The 20,073-nt window shown below is 48.8% G+C and overlaps 1 protein-coding gene across 1 annotated transcript; it reads left to right on the top strand.

The window, feature by feature from the left end:
- Positions 1 to 1,409: 1,409 nt before the first annotated feature.
- Positions 1,410 to 18,406, top strand: LOC119316776 (vesicle transport protein SFT2B). The gene is made up of 6 exons (XM_037591157.1): positions 1,410 to 1,714; positions 2,028 to 2,081; positions 5,033 to 5,106; positions 16,259 to 16,376; positions 16,483 to 16,541; positions 18,006 to 18,406. The coding sequence occupies exons 1-6, from the start codon at positions 1,574 to 1,576 to the stop codon at positions 18,082 to 18,084; spliced, it is 525 nt and encodes a 174-aa protein (XP_037447054.1). The 5' UTR covers positions 1,410 to 1,573; the 3' UTR covers positions 18,085 to 18,406.
- The last annotated feature ends 1,667 nt before the right edge of the window (positions 18,407 to 20,073 follow it).

The following is a 20,073-nucleotide window of genomic DNA, read 5'->3' as shown; positions in this document are numbered from 1 at the left end:
CCCATTGTCACCACAGATAAGCACATGCAAGACATACATCAAGTGTTCTCAAATCCTTAAAGACTCAATCCAATGAGATAACTTCAAAGGGAAAACTGAATTCATCACAAGGAGATAGAGGGAGAGAAACATCATAAGATCCAACTACAATAGCAAAGCTCGCGGTACATCAAGATCGTGCCATATCAAGAATACGAGAGGGAGAGAGAGATCAAACACATAGCTACTGGTACATACCCCCAGCCCCGAGGGTGAACTACTCCCTCCTCGTCATGGAGAGCACCGGGATGATAAAGATGGCCACCGATGATGGATCCCCCCTCCGGCAGGGTGCTGGAACAGGGATCCCGATTGGTTTTTGGTGGTACAGAGACTTGCGACGGCGGAACTCCCGATCTAGGTTATGTTCTGGAAGTTTGAGGATATATAAGATGTGTTGGCGTTGAGAATAAGTCAGGGAGGGTCCCGAGGCGGCCACGAGGCAGGGGGACGCGCCTAGGGGGTAGGGTGCACCCCCACCCTCGTGGTGGCCTCGTGACTCTTCTGATCCATCTCCGATACTCCGTGGGCTTCTTCTGGTCAAAAAATGATCTTCGTAAATTTTCAGGTTAATTGGACTCTGTTTGGTATTCATTTTCCGTGATACTCAAAAATAAAGAAAAAACAAAAACCAGCACTGGATTCTAGGTTAATAGGTTAGTCTCAAAAATCATATAAAATAACATATAAGACATCCTAAATGAATAATATAATAGCATGGAACAATCGAAAATTATAGATACGTTGGAGACGTATCAACACCATACACATGCCTGCACCACAACACAAAATGGTGCACCCACGCAAACACACATCAAACATCACACACATGAGCACATCCGCCGCCGCCGGGTGCGACAATTTGGGAGGAGCTTGGTGGTGTGCACGAGCTCAAGAGGCAGGATCTCGCGAGAAGGCAACGACAGCGGAGGATTGCAGCTCGTGCAAGGCTGGAGTTCGCGAGCAGCACATGTCAACGACCTTTCTTCCGAGAGCTGTGGCCCGTGGGAGAGTAGCTCGTGCATGGGCGCAACGACGGGATGTCGAGTCGGCGAGTGGAGATCAAGGAAGGCCGAAGCCCATGTGTCCAGCGAGGAGGACGTGACTTGAAGGTAGCCATCGAGGCCATGGGAGTACATGGCTTCTTTGACGCTGTCATGGCCGCGGAATAGGGCAATCCAAATCTGAGCTGTTTCTCTACGCCGCGCAGATGCTAGGCTTCATCTCCAACCGAGCCAAATCGAGCGAGTGAGTCGGACTTACTCCTAGTCAGGGGCCGACACGCGCCTCCTCGCAACGTCAGCACCTGACAAGCGGGGCCCGCTGGTCAGTTGCGGCCTGATCCGGGAAAAAAAACCCGTAAAGTGGTTTCCCAGGCCCAATTGTGGTACCAAAGTGAACTCCGCTGGCCGTGAAAGAACACTGCGCCATCTTCCTCGCCGGACGGGATCCTCCCGCACCAGCCTTCACCGACGGGTCGCTGGCCGTGCTTTCGAGGCTGCCCCCATCGGAGACTCCCAGTATCTGAGCTAGCATGGATAGGATGCGGGATGCCTTGGAGCGGGTCAAGATGCTGGTCGGCATGGAGTTCGACGAGGAGTCCGCGCCGCCGCCGCCTGAGGAGCAGTCCTTCTTCGACGACATCAACCGGCACTGCACCCTCAACACCACCCAGGAAAGCCGCCGCCTCCTCCTCCTCCGTTCCCCATCTTTTACTTGCTACCTCTCGGACCCGAGGCGTCTCCGCTCAGATCTGGCTGTGAGAGTCACCCGGGACTATCAGCCAAGCTAATGCTAACTACGTAGTTGCAGTCATTACCTTCTCGGGGACTGGCCAGCAAGGATTGATGAGGATAGGTCGCGGTAGAACATCTCCATCAATGCGGCTACGCTGCTCATCAAATCTGGGTTACTGTTCTTGTTGTATATAGTGGTTGTACCACAGAACTGAAATCCAAGACCTTTCGATTTTGTTTTTCTGTGTGCAGAGGTTGTATGGTTTTGCGACATGCTTGGCTGCCGGTTTGACTTGCACTTTCTTGGTGAGTTTACCTGCCTTATCAGCATTCTTATGCGCAGTTCCCCTATTTTTTTTTCTGCACGTGTAACATCGCCTGATTAATAGTATTTTTTTTCTTCCTGAACGCTGTTATTTGTACCTATTCCGATGCTACACCCTTGCAGTATGTTCTTTAACCTTCGGGTTTAAGTCATCTTCTTATGCTTTATCAGGCCGTCTCCTTTTGGATCTCATATGGAGATAACATCGTGTATGATTAGGAGTTCTTGTTAGTATTCACGATGTTTTGCCAATTTGGCACACGGCATTAGCAGTAAATTTAAAATAAAAAGCATTTTGGAGAGCTGGTTTTTATTTTTCTAGAGCTCCTTGGATGTCATTAGCTTTTGTGGCACTCTCTTGTCACAGAGAATGCCAGAAGCTTGGCGCCACTTCATCCATCCGGCTTTGATTCGATGGTTCACATCTTCATCAATACCCCCATCCTCCTGCAACATTGACCCCAAATACCGAAAGGTGTCCTTCAGTACTACTAGGTGTGAGGAGGAGGTTAGCCTTGATGGCCAAGTGGTACCTCAGAAGGACACTTTTCGGTATTTGGGGTCAATGCTGCAGGAGGATGGGGGTATTGATGAAGATGTGAACCATCGCATCAAAGCCGGATGGATGAAGTGGCGCCAAGCTTCTGGCATTCTCTGTGACAAGAGAGTGCCACAAAATCTAAAAGGCAAGTTCTACAGGACGGCGGTTCGACCCGCAATGTTGTATGGCGCTGAGTGTTGGCCGACTAAAAGGCGACATGTTCAACAGTTAGGTGTGGCGGAGATGCGTATGTTGAGATGGATGTGTGGCCACACGAGGAAGGATCGAGTCCGGAATGATGATACACGAGATAGAGTTGGGGTAGCACCAATTGAAGAGAAGCTTGTCCAACATCGTCTGAGATGGTTTGGGCATATTCAGCGCAGGCCTCCAGAAGCTCCGGTGCATAGTGGACGGCTAAAGCGTGCGGAGAATGTCAAGAGAGGGCGGGGTAGACCGAATTTGACATGGGAGGAGTCCGTTAAGAGAGACCTGAAGGATTGGAGTATCACCAAAGAGCTAGCTATGGACAGGGGTGCGTGGAAGCTTGCTATCCATGTGCCAGAGCCATGAGTTGGTTGCAAGATCTTATGGGTTTCACCTCTAGCCTACCCCAACTTGTTTGGGACTAAAGGCTTTGTTGTTGTTGCTGCTGATAGGCCCCCTTTGTGTCCACGTAGAGGCCTCTTGAGTCATATGTGAGTTTTGCGCGCCGTCTCTCTTCCGGTTGCACATGTTGACTTGTCTTCCCCGTCACACGTGAGAGGGGGTGTTACAGTATATGTGGATTGCACCCGCCTTTTCATCAGCTCAAACTTTTGGTTGCGTTGGCTAGTGCATGAAGCTTAACAATATAAAGCCTTGTATATATTTCTGCACTAATATCATTGTTGTTGTGTTCAGTGAATATCATGTGTCTTGCCCGGTGTTTTTACTACTGGTAATTCTATTAACCATGAAAATAAAAAACAGCTAGACTAAACATTTTGTTAGAGTTTGTCAAATGTCTATAAAATCAGTCTGAACTGGTTGAATTGTTTTCTTATGGCTCTAATTGGTAATTGTTTTTAAAGGGCCAGTCCTGCAAATGAATAAAAATATGTTCTTATTGAAGGGTTACATCAGCTACAGAGCTACCTTTTTTTTTGTAGGGAGCTACTTCTAATTTTCATGCACACAATGTATTTGACGGTCATGGTTCCTCTTTTTCTAAAGGGATAGTCCTTTTAGTTGTAGTCATTCTCTATCCTTCTAGGCTAGCATGGGTCATCGGGGCTGCATCCTGTTCTTCTCTTTTACCTATGGAAGTTCTCCATCCCGATCTTCGTCTCTGTTCGGAACACAATAATCCATCGAAGTGGAAGAATCAACGCACACGGCACTCACTCGCACTCTTCTCACATCTTGATTCCCCAACTTCACCAGGAATGACCCCCTCCTCCAGTCTTTTGTCTAATGCTGCATCCCTTTCGACGTATGTCATCATCTTTCTAAGGCACTTCTTTCCCACTATGATCAGAACTACTACTACTCTTACCCTCAGCATATCTGTTGCCTCAGGAGGGATGGATGATCCATGGCCCATTGCCCACCTTGACCTCAGATTACCGGCCCGTCTCTCCTCGAGATGTACCAGGCCGCATTGATCTCTTGGCTTTACCTGGCACCACACGCACAGTTGGACGGAGTTATCGATGCTGATAGCGGAAACCGCGGCGGCGCTCCTGGTTGTGACCTGTTGGTCTTGATCTCGACATGGGCGGTAGCTGTTGTTGTTCCATTTGGTGCCAAGAGCATGAGGCAAGCACAAAGGATCTAGAAACTGGGTTGTTGGAGTGAGGGTGTATAGGGCATCCATTTTCCGCTGGAGCAACAAAGAAGAAAATTGGAAGGTACTTTTTTCGGCTCATTCTCATGTGAAAGTTTCTTTATTTTGCTGCAATTTGCCGGTTGCTTTGATGCTCAATCGGAACCGTGACTCTAGGATTTATTTTCCAAAATTTGCACTTCTCTTTTTTTTCTAATTTAATCCCTATTCTACTTCTACGCGGGACCAAGTTAACTCTGGTTGTTGTTTCGGCAGGCGGATCACTGGATTTTAGGTTAAGATGCAAAGAACGACTGGTTCACTAGGCGTTAGTGGCTAGGGACACGGGTGCAAGCGAAGTTTCTAGAGCCGAGCTTCGAGAGGATGTTCGTCGTTTGATTCAATGTATCCATGACTTAAAACACAGGGATTCACGATAGTTTCTGCCGTTGGATGTAGTAGTATCAACGGCTAGCATTGAAACTTATTCCTGCACTATATAGAAGTATAAATGCCAGTCATTGCAATTGCTAGTATTTAGTCCAACTGTGTTATTTATTTGGCTTTTGTATTTGTCATTGCAGTCGATGATCGTTTTCTTCAATCCTGTGAAGTTTGGAGTTACATTCACGCTTGGCAATGCGATGGCACTCGGAAGGTCTGTTGCACTATTTGTAGTTCTTTTTGATAGAATATGTGTCTTCTCTCACTTTGTTTTGCTTTCGAGAATTATCTATATCCCTTCATATTTAGTTTTTGATCCCGTACATATGAGTTTTTTTTGCGGGTGAGTACAAATGAGTTAACCACATACTATGTTTTCTTGTTCTAAAACACTACTCCCTCCGTTCCAAAATAATTGATGTTCTAGGTTGTCGGTGCACTAAGATATGGGTGCCTTAGTATCCTGACTTGTGCACAGGCAGTTGTAGCTTTTCCGCTGGCAACGCTTGTCGGAGGACTATTGCATACAAGACTCGAGATTCAATTCACAAGACCGTGAAGAACATCTCTCGGCAGGTCATTGAGAAGTACTAAGTTAGTACTGAAGGTCAAGACTCCAATTGCCGGCAAGCTCCACACCGGCAAGCCAAGATCCGACAAGATCCTTGCTGGGAAGTTCTCCCTCCCGCTTTTCGGCTGCTCCTCCTCATCGGTCAGCTGATGGCTTGTCAAGATTAGGTGTCGAGCGGGTAGGCGGCTTAGAGATGATCATCAGGACACGTGTCAGCACATTGCATAAAGGTTAACTTTATTGACACCCGTCTAGTGGACGTGTCAAGACGATAGGCTCGCCTGGACCGATGGCATAGAAGGAGAGACGCTTTTTTGCCAAGGATCGTTATCAGCTCACGGTGCATTAAATGCCTTGTCCTAGTCCGGCGGGATTAGATTGGATAACGTCGAAGCCACTATTCCATACATGTAAATGACCATGTTGCCACTGTGGTGACCCTCTTTGTCTATAAAAGAAGGCCCATGGCTACCTGGGCACGGGTCGACACTTTGCTCACTCTTACACAGTAGCTGCACCTTGCATGCACCTTTTTGGCAAGCTGCGCTTGTTTGTAACTTGAGCCCCAAGTCAATCGATCAAAAGGCAGGAGGAGTAGGGATTTACGCCCCCATGGCGGCCCGAACCTAAGAAAACCCTGCACATTAACCTCTGGATTTGCTCTCCGTGCTTGTTCATCTCCCCAGCCGAACTGCAAAGGGGCCTCGTTGGTCCCATAGATTGTCGTACCCTAACATCTTTGGTGTGCCAGGCAGGGGGATCGCTTGTGCGGATCTACTCCAGCAATTCTCGTGCAAGTTTCACCATCTTCTTCATCCATGGCGCCCAAGAAGAAGAGCGCGACGGTGGGTGCACCGTTTGCCTCTAAGCTGCCGACCCAGACACCTCTGGCGGACAGGGGCGCCGGCGAGCACTCTCCCCGCCATTCTGGAGGCATGAGTCGTCACTTTGTCGGGAGTCAAGACCCGCACATCGCTATGTCGAAAGGCGGCGCTGCGGCTCATAAGGTCGCTGTGGCTACGTCCAAGGATGACGCCGCGAGATCCAAGACTGTTGGAGCGGTGGGACGCATGCCGAGGCCATCACAAGATGGACATGAAGCGCTTCCCCGCAACGACGTCGACCTTGGTTGGCGTCCAGGAAAGGAGCATGTGCACCAGACGCGCATGGCCTGTCGCCACGTCGAACTGCTGGTGAGCATCGACCGCGGCAGCAGGACAGAGATGGAGTTCCTTCTGGCTTGCACAGAAGCCGAGGCACCTCTTAGTCCTTGCGCCCAGTCATGCCCAAGTCGCCGGCGGAGGCGTTGGCGCAGGTGTAGCTACTGCTAAACTTTCCTTTGGCTCCGGAGAAGATGGATGAGTGGCGAGCCACCATCTAGAGCCTCATGGGCTTCGCCAACAACGATGGGGTGCGGCCGGCGGGGCCCTCTTAATGGCAGCCAACGACGCCGGTACGAGGGACTGATGGGCGAACCAGGGGTGGTGCACCAACGGTGCAGTCCCCTCCTTGGTAAGTATGGCAGAGCCAGCGGGTCGACGCCCGTGACGATATGTCAATGGCGTCGTCTGATCCGCCAGGCTGCCGAAATCGCTACCAAGATCAGCGCTAGGTCATCAACGACCGGTGCGTTGAGGATGCTCGAACTACCGCCGGGAAGCACGCCGTCAGTCAGACGCGCGGGAAGGACCTATTGTGAACGAGCCTGCACAGGGGTTCCTTGGGTGCGTACCCTACGATGTGGGTTGCCCAGCATTTATCCGCGAGCTGCGGCAACTTCAGTAGCCCTCTTCCCAAAGTTTCAAGCCTGACTTGCCGGAGAAGTATGACAACAAGCTCAATCCGTCCGAGTTTCTTGGCATATTTATACCATCGCAGTGCAAGCTGGTGGTGGCAGAGACGACAAGATTCTCGCCAACTATTTTCCGTTGGCGCTCAAGCCCAGCGTGAGATCTTGGCTGATGAACTTGCTGGAGGGCTCCATTTCTTCTTGGTTGGACATGTGTCATGTGTTCGTTGGGACCTACATCGGGGGCCATGAGCCTCCGGGGAAGCCCAGTGACCTCCACTTGATTCCACAGAAGGATGGTGAATCCCTTCGTAAGTACGTCCAGAGGTTTAGCCGTGTGCATCACAACATCCCCGATGTGCACCCCGCTGCTGTGATTGCTTCGTTCCACACGAATGTTCACAATCGCAGGATGTGGGCCGAGTTGAACATCGAGCAGTTGAAGACCGTCAACGACTTGTATGCCTCGGTGAACCAGTGTGCGCGTGCTGAGGAGGGAGACTTCCTGGGGAGGATGCCAGAGCCGAAGCTGATTCTGAGGACGACGATGCATCCAGCCCAAAGAAGACATGCCAAAAGCGCAACCGCATGCGCAAAGGCAAGACTGTGATGGCCGTCAAGGGTTCTGGCGACTCCAATGCCGCCAAGAAGTCGAAGACCGAGAGCTACGACAACGAGGTTGCTGGATACGCTGGTTGTCAGGAGGTTGTGGCAGGCGAGAAGATGGAGAGCTCCGGCAAGCAATACCGCAAGATCCACCGTACCAAGGGCCACGACGTCGAGGATTGCCGGCAAGTGGAACATCTTGCCGAAAAGCAAAAGTAAGAGTACGAGAAGCGTGACAAGGAGAAAGGCCAAGATGGCGCCGGTGGGTTCGGCAACAAAAGCCGCGGTGGTCGTGGGGGTCGCCGCGCCAAGGGCCAACAGCAGAAGGAGAAGCCTGCTCCCGGCCACGAGAAGGAGGGCGAGGATGATGGTGATGACACCGATGAAGAATCCGAGGGACATGAATATCAAAAGGCTGTGGAGGCCATGTGCGTTGATGGAGGTGCATCTTTGCACTCCCCTCACCACCAGCTCAAGCAGTGGGCGCGTGAGATCAATGCGGCCAGACTAGCAGTAAGGTGCAAAAGCCGCTCAAGTGGTCCGACACGCCTATCGTTTTCGACACCGAGGACCACCCTGACCGCACCATTGTGGTCGGGTGTTTGCCTTTGTTGGTTTCTCCAACAATTCGCAACCTCAAGGTGACGAAAGTGTTGGTTGACGGTGGGGCCGCTTGAATCTGATCTCCCCCGATATGATCAGGAGGCTGCAAATCCCTGATGGAGATCTCCGAGAAACGGGAACGTTTCAAGGGGTTAATCCGAGGAGGAGCCAGCCTACTGGAAAGATTACCTTGCCGGTCACTTTTGGCACCAAACCGAACTACAAGATCGAGAAGGTTGTTTCCGACGTCGTCAAGATACCATTGCCCTACAATGGGATTCTTGGTCGTTCGGCCCTGGCAAAGTTTATGGCAGTGTCACATTACGCCTATAATACTTTGAAAATGTCGGGTTCGATGAGCATCATCACCATCCACTCCGACAAGGACGCAGTTATCTGCGCTGACAAGCTCTATCAAGAGGCAGTGACAACATCTGCCGTCAAGGCACCTGCTCCTGCCGGCAAAGCTCCTGGGGAGGAAAGAAGAAGACCGGTAAGACCTCTGGCGAGGCCACCGGGTAGCGCACCTCAGAGTGTAGCATGCCTGTTGAGGATGTACCAGAGAGCTCTACCGGCAAGAACAAGAAAGCCAAAGCCTCACCACCATACTGAGCATCGGGTGCTCTCAAGTACTGTGGACCAAACACTTCTACCATAGTCATTGCAAATTGCTTGACATAGAAGATAGAAGTGCTCTCTGCCATCGCCAAGTTGTCATCAATGTAATCTGCCGGAACACCATATGCCATCATGCGCAAAGCGACAGTGACCTTCTGTTCGGTGCTATGGCCAAGCAACCTGGCACGGTTCCTTCTCTGCTCGAAGGCTGGATTATGCTGCTCCACGGAATTGCAAATGTGGATGAACAAGTCTTTCGACATTCTGAAACGGCGTCGAAAGTAATTCTCCGGGAAAACAAGTGGTGATCCATAGTAGTTGTGCATCAACCGTTTGTGTGCATCAATCCGTTCTCTCCGAATGAACGCACGACCATAGACGGAACCACCGTGCTTCGGCTTCTTCCCCTTGTGCATGGCCACTAGCATAGCAATGTCCTCTTCATGCAAATCAAATTCCTCGTCCGACGATGAATCGTCCACGAATGAGGAGTCAACCGAGCTCATCTACAATGCAGTTAACCACAGTCAAACATACTATCTAATCCCAATTTAAATCATCAAGTTTCGTCGTTTTTTTACCTTGGGGAATTTCGTCGAACACCTTGTGTGCGGGGTGGAAGAAGATGGCAGGCAGTTGGATTGGTGGCCAGTCATTGCCGCGGACGGCGGCGCAGAGGAGAAGGGAGCTCGGCGGCCGGCGGAGAGGAGCTATACGGGCTGCCGGACCGTCGGAGTCGGCGAATCCCGTCGCGGCTGCTTCCCGAATGCGAGACGCCCTCCGGCGGGGGAGGCGACGCGGGCAAGGGCGGCGGCGGTGATTTGGGGCGGTGGCGGCGACGGTGACGGTAATTTGGGCGGTGGCGGCGGCTGGTGCTCGGGCGGGAAGGAAAATGAACGGGCGGTTGGTCGTTTCGCGGGCGGCAGCGGTTTTACATCAGATGTATCTCGTGATGCAAATTTGCATCACGAAGTGTTGTATTTTACATCTCCGGGAGGCGGTGATGTAATTTTTTTTACATATGGACCATCTGTTGGAGCAGCGTTTTTTGCTCTCAGTGATCCAAAAGTTAGGTATTTTTACATATGGACCGTCTATTGGAGATGCTCTTAGAATTTGAGCTGGCAGTGTGCACAACAATTCTATTTGAAGAACCTAGGGCAACTCCAAAAACCGGGTTTCCTAACTCGTCATTGAAGAAGCTAATCCTACTATCCTAGTGACACCGAAGAACTACACTCTTGAGTCTCGGCCATGCTGATTCTTCATATGTATTCAACTTAGTCACTAAAGCTAGCAGATTCATTTGCAAGGAGATTTCAAAGGCTTATGTGTGTAGAATTATGAGTTATAACTGATAATCACACACGATTCACCTTGCTTTGATAGCCAACCCCTCTTAATAGTACAGTTTGCCCTATGACTCAAATGAAGAAACTTAAGAACGAGAAACCTTCTGGTGCTTCAGGTGGCAAACTGAAATCTTCAATGTTTCCTTATCATTTTTGGGGGTCAACATGCTTCAGTAAAACCAGTGGCCCATTACTTTGGTGACTATCCATTGCTTCAATGACTACTCATATGTGTATACTCAAGAAATACATGAGTCCCTTAATTGTTTGTCATAAATCATCAAAACTGAAGAAACTTAAGAACGATTAAGAACGAGAAACCTTCTGGTGCTTCAGGTGGCAGACTGAAATCTTTAATGTTTCCTCGTCATTTTCGGGGGTTGACATGCTTCAGTTAAACCATTGGCCCATTACCTCGGTGACTATCCATTGCTTCAATGACTGCTCATTTGTGTGTACTCAACAAATACATGAGTCCCTTAATTGTTTGTCATCATCAAAACCCACCAGGGGCACTAGATGCACATGCACTTACACCCCTGGTGGAATTTTTTGAAGGAAGATCAAACCTACCCACTCCGCAGAGGCACACCGTTATTTGAAAGAAGATCAAACCACCCACCCTGCTGAGGCTGTGCCTTGAATGCAGGTGGGTGGACCTGTGAGGCTAGCCACCTAAGTACACGCTCAGTGGCACATTTCACTTCTGCATCTGGATGCAAAAATCAGAACTTCCATATACTCTTCATAGCACCAAGAAGAATGTGACTTTTCCACTTTTGCAACTTCTATCTGGTTATAGAAGTTTTTGCTAAATGCAAACTAACTTTGGCATAGTAGAACAAATATTCTTTACAAGGTGCTGATTTGATTTGGCTGTGAGCACCTCAATATCCGCGGAACTACAACAACAAAATAACAACAACAAAGCCTTTTAGTCCCAAACAAGTTGGGGTAGGCTAGAGTTGAAACCCATAAGATATCAAAACCTAGTCATGGTTCTGGCACATGGATAGCTAACTTCCACGCACCCATGTCTATGGCTAGTTCTTTGTTGATATTCTAGTCCTTCGGGTGTCTCGGACTCCTCCCATGTCAAATTTGATCTACTTCGACCTCTCTTGACATTATCAGCAAGCTTTATCGTTCCTCTATGCACCGGCGTTTCTTAGAGGTCTGCGGTGTATATGCCCAAACCATCTCAGGCGATGTTGGACAAGCTTCTCTTTCATTGGTGCTACCCAACTTTATCACGTATATCATCATTCCGGACCTGATCCTTGTGTGGCCACATATCCATCTCAGCATGCACATCTCTACTACACCTAACTATTGGACATGTCGCCTTTTAGTTGGCCAACATTCTGCGCCATACAACATCGCTGCCGTCCCATAGAACCTGCCTTTTAGCTTTTGTGGCACTCTTTTGTCACAGAGGACGCCGGAAGCTTTGCACCACTTTATCCATCCGGCTTTGATTCAATGGTTCACATCTTCATCTATATCACCATCCTTCTGCAGCATTGTTGTAACACCCACAATGCGGCTATATCTCCCACGTGGCGAGGCACGACTTAGAGGCATAACCGCATGGTGGTGTTGTCGCAAGAGGAGTAATCTTCACACAATCCCATTTATTGAATAAGAAAGGGATAAAGAGTTGGCTTACAATCTCCACTTCACACAAATAACAAGTAAAACATACATCAACCAGAGTACAATCAAGGCCCGACTACGGAACCAAAATAAAAGAAGACAACCCCAAATGATAGATCCCCGATCATCCCAACTGGGCACCACTACTGATCAACCGGAAAAGACACATAACAACGACCAATATCTTCATCGAGCTCCCACTTGAGCTCGGTTGCGTCACCTGCACTGGTATCATCGGCACCTGCAACTGTTTGGAAGTATCCGTGAGTCACGAGGACTCACCAATCTCACTCCCGCGAGATCAAGACTATTTAAGCTTATGGGTTGGATAAGGTAATGAGGTGGAGCAGCAGCAAGCGCTAAGCAATTATGGTGGCTAACCTACGCAAATAAGAGTAAGATGAGAAGCTACGCAACGGTCGAAAAGCTATAAGTGATCAAGAAGTGATCCTGAAACTGCTTACGTTCAAGCATAACACAAGACCGTGTTCACTTCCCGGACTCCGCCGAAACGAGACCATCACGGCTACACACGTGGTTGATTCATTTTAATTAAGTCAAGTGTCAAGTTCTCTACAACTAGATATTAACAAATTCCCATCTGCCACATAACTGCGGGCACGACTCTCGAAAGTTTATACCCTGCAAGGGTGTCCCAACTTAGCCCATGACAAGCTCACGATCCGCGGAGACAATCCTCCATCGCGGGACCTTCCGATTAGACTCGGAATCCCGGTGCACAAGACATTTCGACAATGGTAAAACAAGTCCAGCAAGACCGCCCGATGTGCCGACAAATCCTGATAGGAGTTGCACGTATCTCGTTCTCTGGGCACACCGGATGGGCAAGACGTCGGGTTGGCATAGACCCTGGTTGCCCAGGGGGCGCCGGACATCGCCCAGGTTGGACCAACACTCAGAGGAGCATTGGCCCGTGGGGTTAAAATAAAGATTGACCCTCGGGTTTGCAACCCTAAGGGAAATTTATAGGTTGTTAGGCAAATGTAAAACCAAGGTTGGGCCTTGCTGGAGGAGTTTTATTCAAAGCGAACTGTCAAGAGGGTTCCATACCCCTCATCGTGTTAGGGACGCAAAATCGAGGAACATAACACCGGTATGACGGAAACTAGGGCGAAAACACCAGGCATAAGGCCGAGCCTTCCACCCTTTACCAAGTATATAGATGCATTAATTAAATAAGAGATAATATGATATCCCAACATCTCCATGTTCCAACATGGAACAATCTTCAACTTCACCTGCAACTAACAACGCTATAAGAGGGGCTGAGCAAAAGCGGTAACGTAGCCAAACAACGGTTTGCTAGGAATGTGGGTTAGAGGCTTGACATGGCAATATGGGAGGCATGATAAACAAGTGGTAGGTAGCGCGACATAGTGATAGAGCGAACAACTAGCAAACAAAGATAGAAGTGATATCAAGGGTATGGTCGTCTTGCCCGAGATCCTGCGAGGAAGAAGAACGAGTCCATGAAGAAGACAAACGGACGTAGTTGAACGAATCCTCACAAACGCGACGTTACCGGAACTAACAAGAAGAAGCAACACCCGAAAGGAGCAAACAACATGGTAAACCAACGAGCATAAACATGGCATGATGCACAATCAAGTATGATGCATGTCCGGTTTAAAGAGGCATGTCATGGCAAAGTGTTGCATATTGACGGAACACCACATCAATTATTTAGTTCTCTCTCGTTTATGTACCCAACAATATTAAATGTTATTAAACATGGCAAAGGGTGAAGCATATGAAAATTACCTATCTAGGCAAGTTTAAATGAGGCCGGAACAACAAACAACAATTTCGGAAAATCCCCATATACATATTATGATTTGGTACTGTTCTGCCCTAAACCATATTTTAGAGTAGTTAAACATGCAAAGAAAGTGCACCATGTTAAACTATGCATTTTTCTGCCCCATTTACATATAAAATTTATTAAATTTGGAGCTACTTATTTAGTTATTAGATAAATCATTTTAGCATGGCATTTGAGCAAATTTAATCAAACAACATTTTAAACATTTTAAACATGGATGAAAGTGGCATATTATGAAACTAGACAAAATTCTAAGCATTTTTCATATTTAAATCATTTTTAACCGATGCATGGTTGTGGAGTAATTAAATGCATGAAGTCTAGGGGGTTTTCTGCAAATCTGGTAAACTCTGGATAATGCTAAAATCGCAGATCTGAAAAAAATGGGCCGAATCTGAACAGTGCACTGGGCGCTGGGTCTGTGGTGGCTCACCAAGGGCCAACATCAACTGGGCCGGTTCGGTGGGCTGCAGCAGGCAGGCTGGATGGAAGGAAGAGGTGGCGCTAGGCCTACGCGAGGCCGGTCCAGGCGCAGTCAAACGCGCCTGGTTCCTTCGATGCATGGAGGCAGGGGATCGAGCTCGTGCTCGTTAGAAGGCAGTGACGACGCAGGGGCGCGTGGGACTCCGGCGAGCGGTGGGATGGCGCGGCTCCGGCGTGGCGTCGCTGCGGGGCCGGAGGACCTGGCGTGGAGGACTCGGATTGGGACGTGGGCAGCGGTTGAATGCGGCGGATACCATGAAGCTCTGACGGTGCTGCTGCCCAAAGAAAAACAGAGGGCGGTTCAGAGAGAGAAGCGAATCGGGGAAGGGAACGGGAAGGTCGGGGCTCTGCTGGGACGAGCGGTACGGTGACGGAACGCGAGGAAGCAGGGGCTCGCGCGGGGAGCTCGGGGTTGCGGAGGAGGAACGACGACATTGCTGCTGGGTTCGTCGACGATGGTCGCGGCACGGCCGCGGTCAGGGAGGAGGGAGCCGCCGCTGCTCGCCGGTGGCTCGGTGCTACTGCTGGGACGACGAGGAGGAGCTCGGGGAAGGAGCACGGCGCGACAAAGGGGGTCCGGCAGGCGCGGGAAGCGGCCGGTCTGGTCGTGGCCTTCGCGAGCGGCCGGCGCGGGCGTCAAGGAGCGGCTGCAGCGGCGTTGGTTGAAGGTGGTGGCGGACGAGGAGCTCGGCGCGGGGCTCCAGGAAGGAGATGGTGGCGGACGGAGGCACGGATCTGGGCGGTGGAGGTAGCAGGACGGCGGCGACGGGTGCTGGGGCTTCGTACTCCTCGCTCCCCTGCTTGATGCAGGAGCAGGCGCCGGAGATCCATGGCGTGGCAGAAGCCACGGCAGCTCGAGGTCGACGGCATCAGTGGTCTCTGCGAGAGAGAGAGGGAGGGTCGCGTGAGAGAGAGAAGGCAAGGGGGAAGGAGAGGGCGGCAGTGGCTGGCCTGACGCTGGCCGGCGACGAGGTTGCAACGCGGCTGCTCAGTGGGTAGATGGATGTGTGGTGGAGGCTGAGGAGATTTTTGGATCGGGCGCCGCATCTGGTTGGTGGAATGGGAATTGGGAGGATCCCGAGGTGAGATTTGAGTGTGGCGGCGGCGGCGGGGACAGATGTCCTAGATTTTAGGGTTTGGGTCTAAAGATGGGCTATGGGACTATATATATACGAAAAGGGGATGATCTGGATCCTTCAATCGCGATCAGGCGGTCTGGAATAAATGGGTTAGGAGAGTCCAACGAGAAACCGATGATGATTTAGGGATGTTTGGGGATGATCCGGATCCAACGGTCATGACTGCCCGGGTCGGGTCCGGGAGAAGTTTTCGGACTAGGTTGCGAAGGTGGTCGGTGGCTGTGTAGAGAGGTCAGGCGGTAGCGTGGAAGTGTGGTTGGTCTCGAACAGTCAATGAAGGCAATAGAGAGAAGCGGCACTATGAACAGATGCAAGTTTGAAAACAATGACGGCAACGGAGTGCCGATGCAATGCAGATGATGCGATGATGAAATGCAACAAACAAATAAACACACATCGGCAACGAAATAACTGGACGGCATCTGGAGCGTCGGTCTCGGGTCGTCACAATTGTTCTCAAATATCAAAAGGTATCCTACTGTCCTTCTGAGGTACTGCCTGCCCATCAAGGCTAACCTCCTCCTCGTGCCTAGTACTTATTGAAATCGCGCCTCATGTACTCAGTACTGACGTATCCAAGGAACTACCTTGCTGTTTATTTCATATGTGCTGTAATGTTCATTCACCTTCCTTAACTAGATTATTATCGTTTATGTATCAAAGTTTTTCCTCATGTCAGCTAATGCTGGGATCATTTGTTTGACAGTACAGCGTTTCTTATAGGTCCCAAGAGACAGTTTGATATGATGCTTGATCCTGTCCGTATATATGCCACTGCTATATACATTGCAAGCATCATAATTTCTCTATTCTGCGCTCTCTTAGTAAGTAAAATGATTAGAGAAATCTGGCATATTTCATAAATTTTCTGCCAGGTTTATGTGTTAGTTCTATAACCAACCAAATATCTGTCTTTTCTACTCCAAACAGGTTCACAGTAAGCTGTTGACTCTACTTGCCATCGTCTTGGAATTTGGTGCCCTTATCTGGTAAGTTTAATATCTTTTAAAGTTTGATTTTTAGCAATGAGTTCTGTTCAATGTTGACCCAACTGCACACTCATAATTTCTCCTAGGTCCAACATGTGTAAGAAAAACTCACTGGATGATTACTTTCAAATTAACCAATATTCGTGCTATTTTTCTATTAAAAATATTCCACAGCTAAGCAGACACCCAAAGAGATTATTTTTTTAAGAAATGCAAGCTTCGTGTCTTTTGTACAAAGAAAGGTAGAGCGTTACATCAGTTATATACAGGGGTGCAACCACAGGAGAAAGCACTCCGCCATGGGCAAAGAAAGTGCTAACTCACATTCCCTACAAATCCACATGATCTAGCAAATCTTCCACAAAGGAAATTCCTCCCTAATCTGCTTGATGACCAGCGAGGGCATTGACGCCACCTTGTCGAAGACATAGCTGTTCCTTTCGAGCTAGAGGAGCCGGAGAGTCAGACAAATCAGAGCGTCCACCTCCCTGCGGTTGCGCGCTGGAACAGCATGACTGCAGGGCGGCCACCAGTTTGTTAGCGAAGCCAGATTGTCCGGCCTGAACCTGTGCAACCGTAAGGGGAGCAGCACATTATACCAGATCTCCCGCAAGGAAGGGCACCTCAGAAGCAGGTGGTTAGCAGTTTCCTCCTGACAGCAGAGAACACAAAGTGGCGGGTGTTGCAACTGACGCTGAGCAAGTCTGTCCGCAGTCCACAACTGATTATGCAGCGCAAGCCATACAAAGATTTTAATCCCAAGAGAAGCCCAAGAAGACCAAAGCTCCGTTTCACAGGGGGCAAATTTCTCGACCGAGCAAGAAAAGACTAAGTGGAACGAGCAGATAACTTGCCGTCGGGCTAAAGTCGCCACCTGAACTCGCTAGGATCCACTCCCAGGTCCCAGCTCAAAATCAAGCAGGGCCCTCCACAGCTGTATGCAACCGCCGGCACAGATAGGCTTTCCCTGAGATCCCTCGCCCAATCTGCCTCAGGAAGGGCATCCGCCACTAGGCGTCGTAACACAGCAGGCCAGACAAACTGAAGCAAGGCCAGCACAACCTGGGCCACACTAACCCTGTGAATCCATCTGTCAGTCCAGAAGCGAAGGTGATGTCATTCTTCATAGTGCAGCTCGTAGGCGCCGTGAACAACTCATCCGTTTCCAGCTGTAACTGAATCTGAAGGCCTGCCCAGGGCTTGTCTTGCCCAACTTTCTCCAGCCAACGCCACTTTAACATGAGAGCTTGATTGAGATATCAGTGCAAGTCCGTAGATGCATGGATAAAAACATTATCCCATGTGATGTCTCATCATATCACATAAAATGGGCAACATTTTTAGATAAATAATTGGTGCAACTACATAAATTGATAAATAATTGGTGCAACTACATAAATTAGCATCCCAAGAGCATGAGTGATGGGGCAGCAATTCTGAAGTTACAGTTGTTGTTATGTGCAGGTACAGTCTAAGCTATATACCCTTTGCACGATCAGTTGTTTCGAAAGTGATGGCATCTTGCTTCGACACTGAATTCTAGAGCAACCATCATGATCGGATCTACCTTTGGTTGATGGAACAGTAGTCTCATTGCTGGATCAGTAGATGCTGCTGATCTACTGTGTACTTTTAACCAAGGGCATGATCTTCTGTTATGCTCAGAAATCATGTTAACCTTTTCCCCACTGTTGCTCCCTTCTTGCGCACATATGTATATGACACTCCTTTGTTCCCTTTGGCTTGGGACCTTTCATGAACAGTGCATTTGTCGTGGATTGGTAGGACCAGCACCTGATAACGCGGTGTTTGTGTGGAAATCCTGCTTGCTTAAAGTCATATATGTTGTTAAAAGTTTCACTGCTTATCCGGTGGTGCTTGCCAATGGCATCTTACGATGTAAGGTATAACCATGGGGAAATCATCAATTGCGCAGTTAAACTTAAACTTCATGTACTCCAACGTGAGTTCTCTCCATCTTTTAAAAGGGCTATTGCTTTTGCCCGTTCACCGTCGTAATAAGCTGTCGTCCACTGTCATAATACGCTTTTTCGATTAGTTTAGATTTCGTCATAATATGCTTTTATGATTCATTTCGGCTTCGTTCAGTTCGAAGGCAGGACGGGAGGAGACGAGGAAGGACGCATGGGGGCCGCTCGGCCTGGCCGATTTAATATATTCTTTTTGTGAAAAAAATAGTGTGCATCTCACAAAGTGTGCGTGTTTTTCTCTCTGAGAAATAGTCTATCTGATGTCTACGTGAAATGTTTGCGTTTGGGCCAAATCCAAATAGTGAAAAAAAGGAAATATAATAACAAAACAAACAAACATCCTCTTAACGGAAAAGCTAAATCCCTGCCGGCAGGAATTTAGCGACAGGCACATACGATTCGGGCCTCGTCCAGCGGAAAAGCTAAATCCCTGCCCGTTCACCGTCGTAATAAGCTGTTGTCCACTGTCATAATACGCTTTTTCGATTAGTTTAGATTTCGTCATAATATGCTTTTATGATTCATTTCGGCTTCGTTCAGTTCGAAGGCAGGACGGGAGGAGACGAGGAAGGACGCATGGCGGCCGCTCGGCCTGGCCGATTTGATATATTCTTTTTGCGAAAAAAATAGTGTGCGTGTGCGTGCATCTCACCAAAATGGTGCGGCCGATGCCGACGTTTCTTTTGATTTGAGATTAGGGGGTGAGATGCGCGTGCATCTCACAAAGTGTGCGTGTTTTTCTCTCTCTCTGAGAAATAGTCTATCTGATGTCTACGTGAAATGTTTGCGTTTGGGCCAAATCCAAATAGTGAAAAAAAGGAAATATAATAACAAAACAAACAAACATCCTCTTAACGGAAAAGCTAAATCCCTGCCGGCAGGAATTTAGCGACAGGCACATACGATTCGGGCCTCGTCCAGCGGCCAGGATTCGAACCCCAAACCTCCTGGATGTGCACCACCACAGTAACCAACTCACCTAAACTTTGTTGTTGTCAATTTCGCCCAGACTGTGAATGTGTAGCATAGTGGCTCTTTGTTCAAGATTAAATGTAAACGACCTGCTAACTTGATGGCGAATTTAGTGAGAAGAATTCGGAGACTATGGAATTAACTACCGTGATTTTTTTTCTCTGGATTGGATCTGTCATTTTTTTGGGTGCTAGATCTATTGGCACACCCTGGTTACATTTTTAGTCCAAAAAAAATGGCACTGAATATGAGATTTGAACACACACCAAGCAGCTAATGTGAAACACACACTAACCAGCTCAGCTAAACTATTTTGTTGTGCAAAAGAATGCACATCATACTTTTTGGCCATTCCCTGTTGATTCCTTTTTCCTTTTTCTTTGAGGAATTGATCAAATATCCCCCGGTATTTTTTTTGTGAATAGAATGATAACTTACACATTTAAAGACCCGATAACTTACTTACCCCTGTCCTAATATCTTTGGCGGTCGAAGGGGAGGGGGGAGTTGACGAGCTTTTATGTGAATAGCATGGTACTCACACATCGCAAACCTGATAACTTATGCAC

Source organism: Triticum dicoccoides, chromosome 6A (genome assembly GCF_002162155.2).
Source record: "Triticum dicoccoides isolate Atlit2015 ecotype Zavitan chromosome 6A, WEW_v2.0, whole genome shotgun sequence".
Lineage (NCBI taxonomy): Eukaryota > Viridiplantae > Streptophyta > Magnoliopsida > Poales > Poaceae > Triticum > Triticum dicoccoides.
This window is presented reverse-complemented; position numbering and strand designations above follow the sequence as displayed.

What these genes read in the sequence shown, in the direction of transcription:
- LOC119316776 (XM_037591157.1), top strand. Translation starts at nt 1,574, where the DNA reads ATGGATAGGATGCGGGATGCCTTGGAGCGGGTCAAGATGCTGGTCGGC. An exon ending in CTCTATTCTGCGCTCTCTTA is followed by an intron (nt 16,377 to 16,482) that starts GTAAGTAAAATG and finishes TACTCCAAACAG; the next exon opens with GTTCACAGTAAGCTGTTGAC. An exon ending in GAATTTGGTGCCCTTATCTG is followed by an intron (nt 16,542 to 18,005) that starts GTAAGTTTAATA and finishes TGTTATGTGCAG; the next exon opens with GTACAGTCTAAGCTATATAC.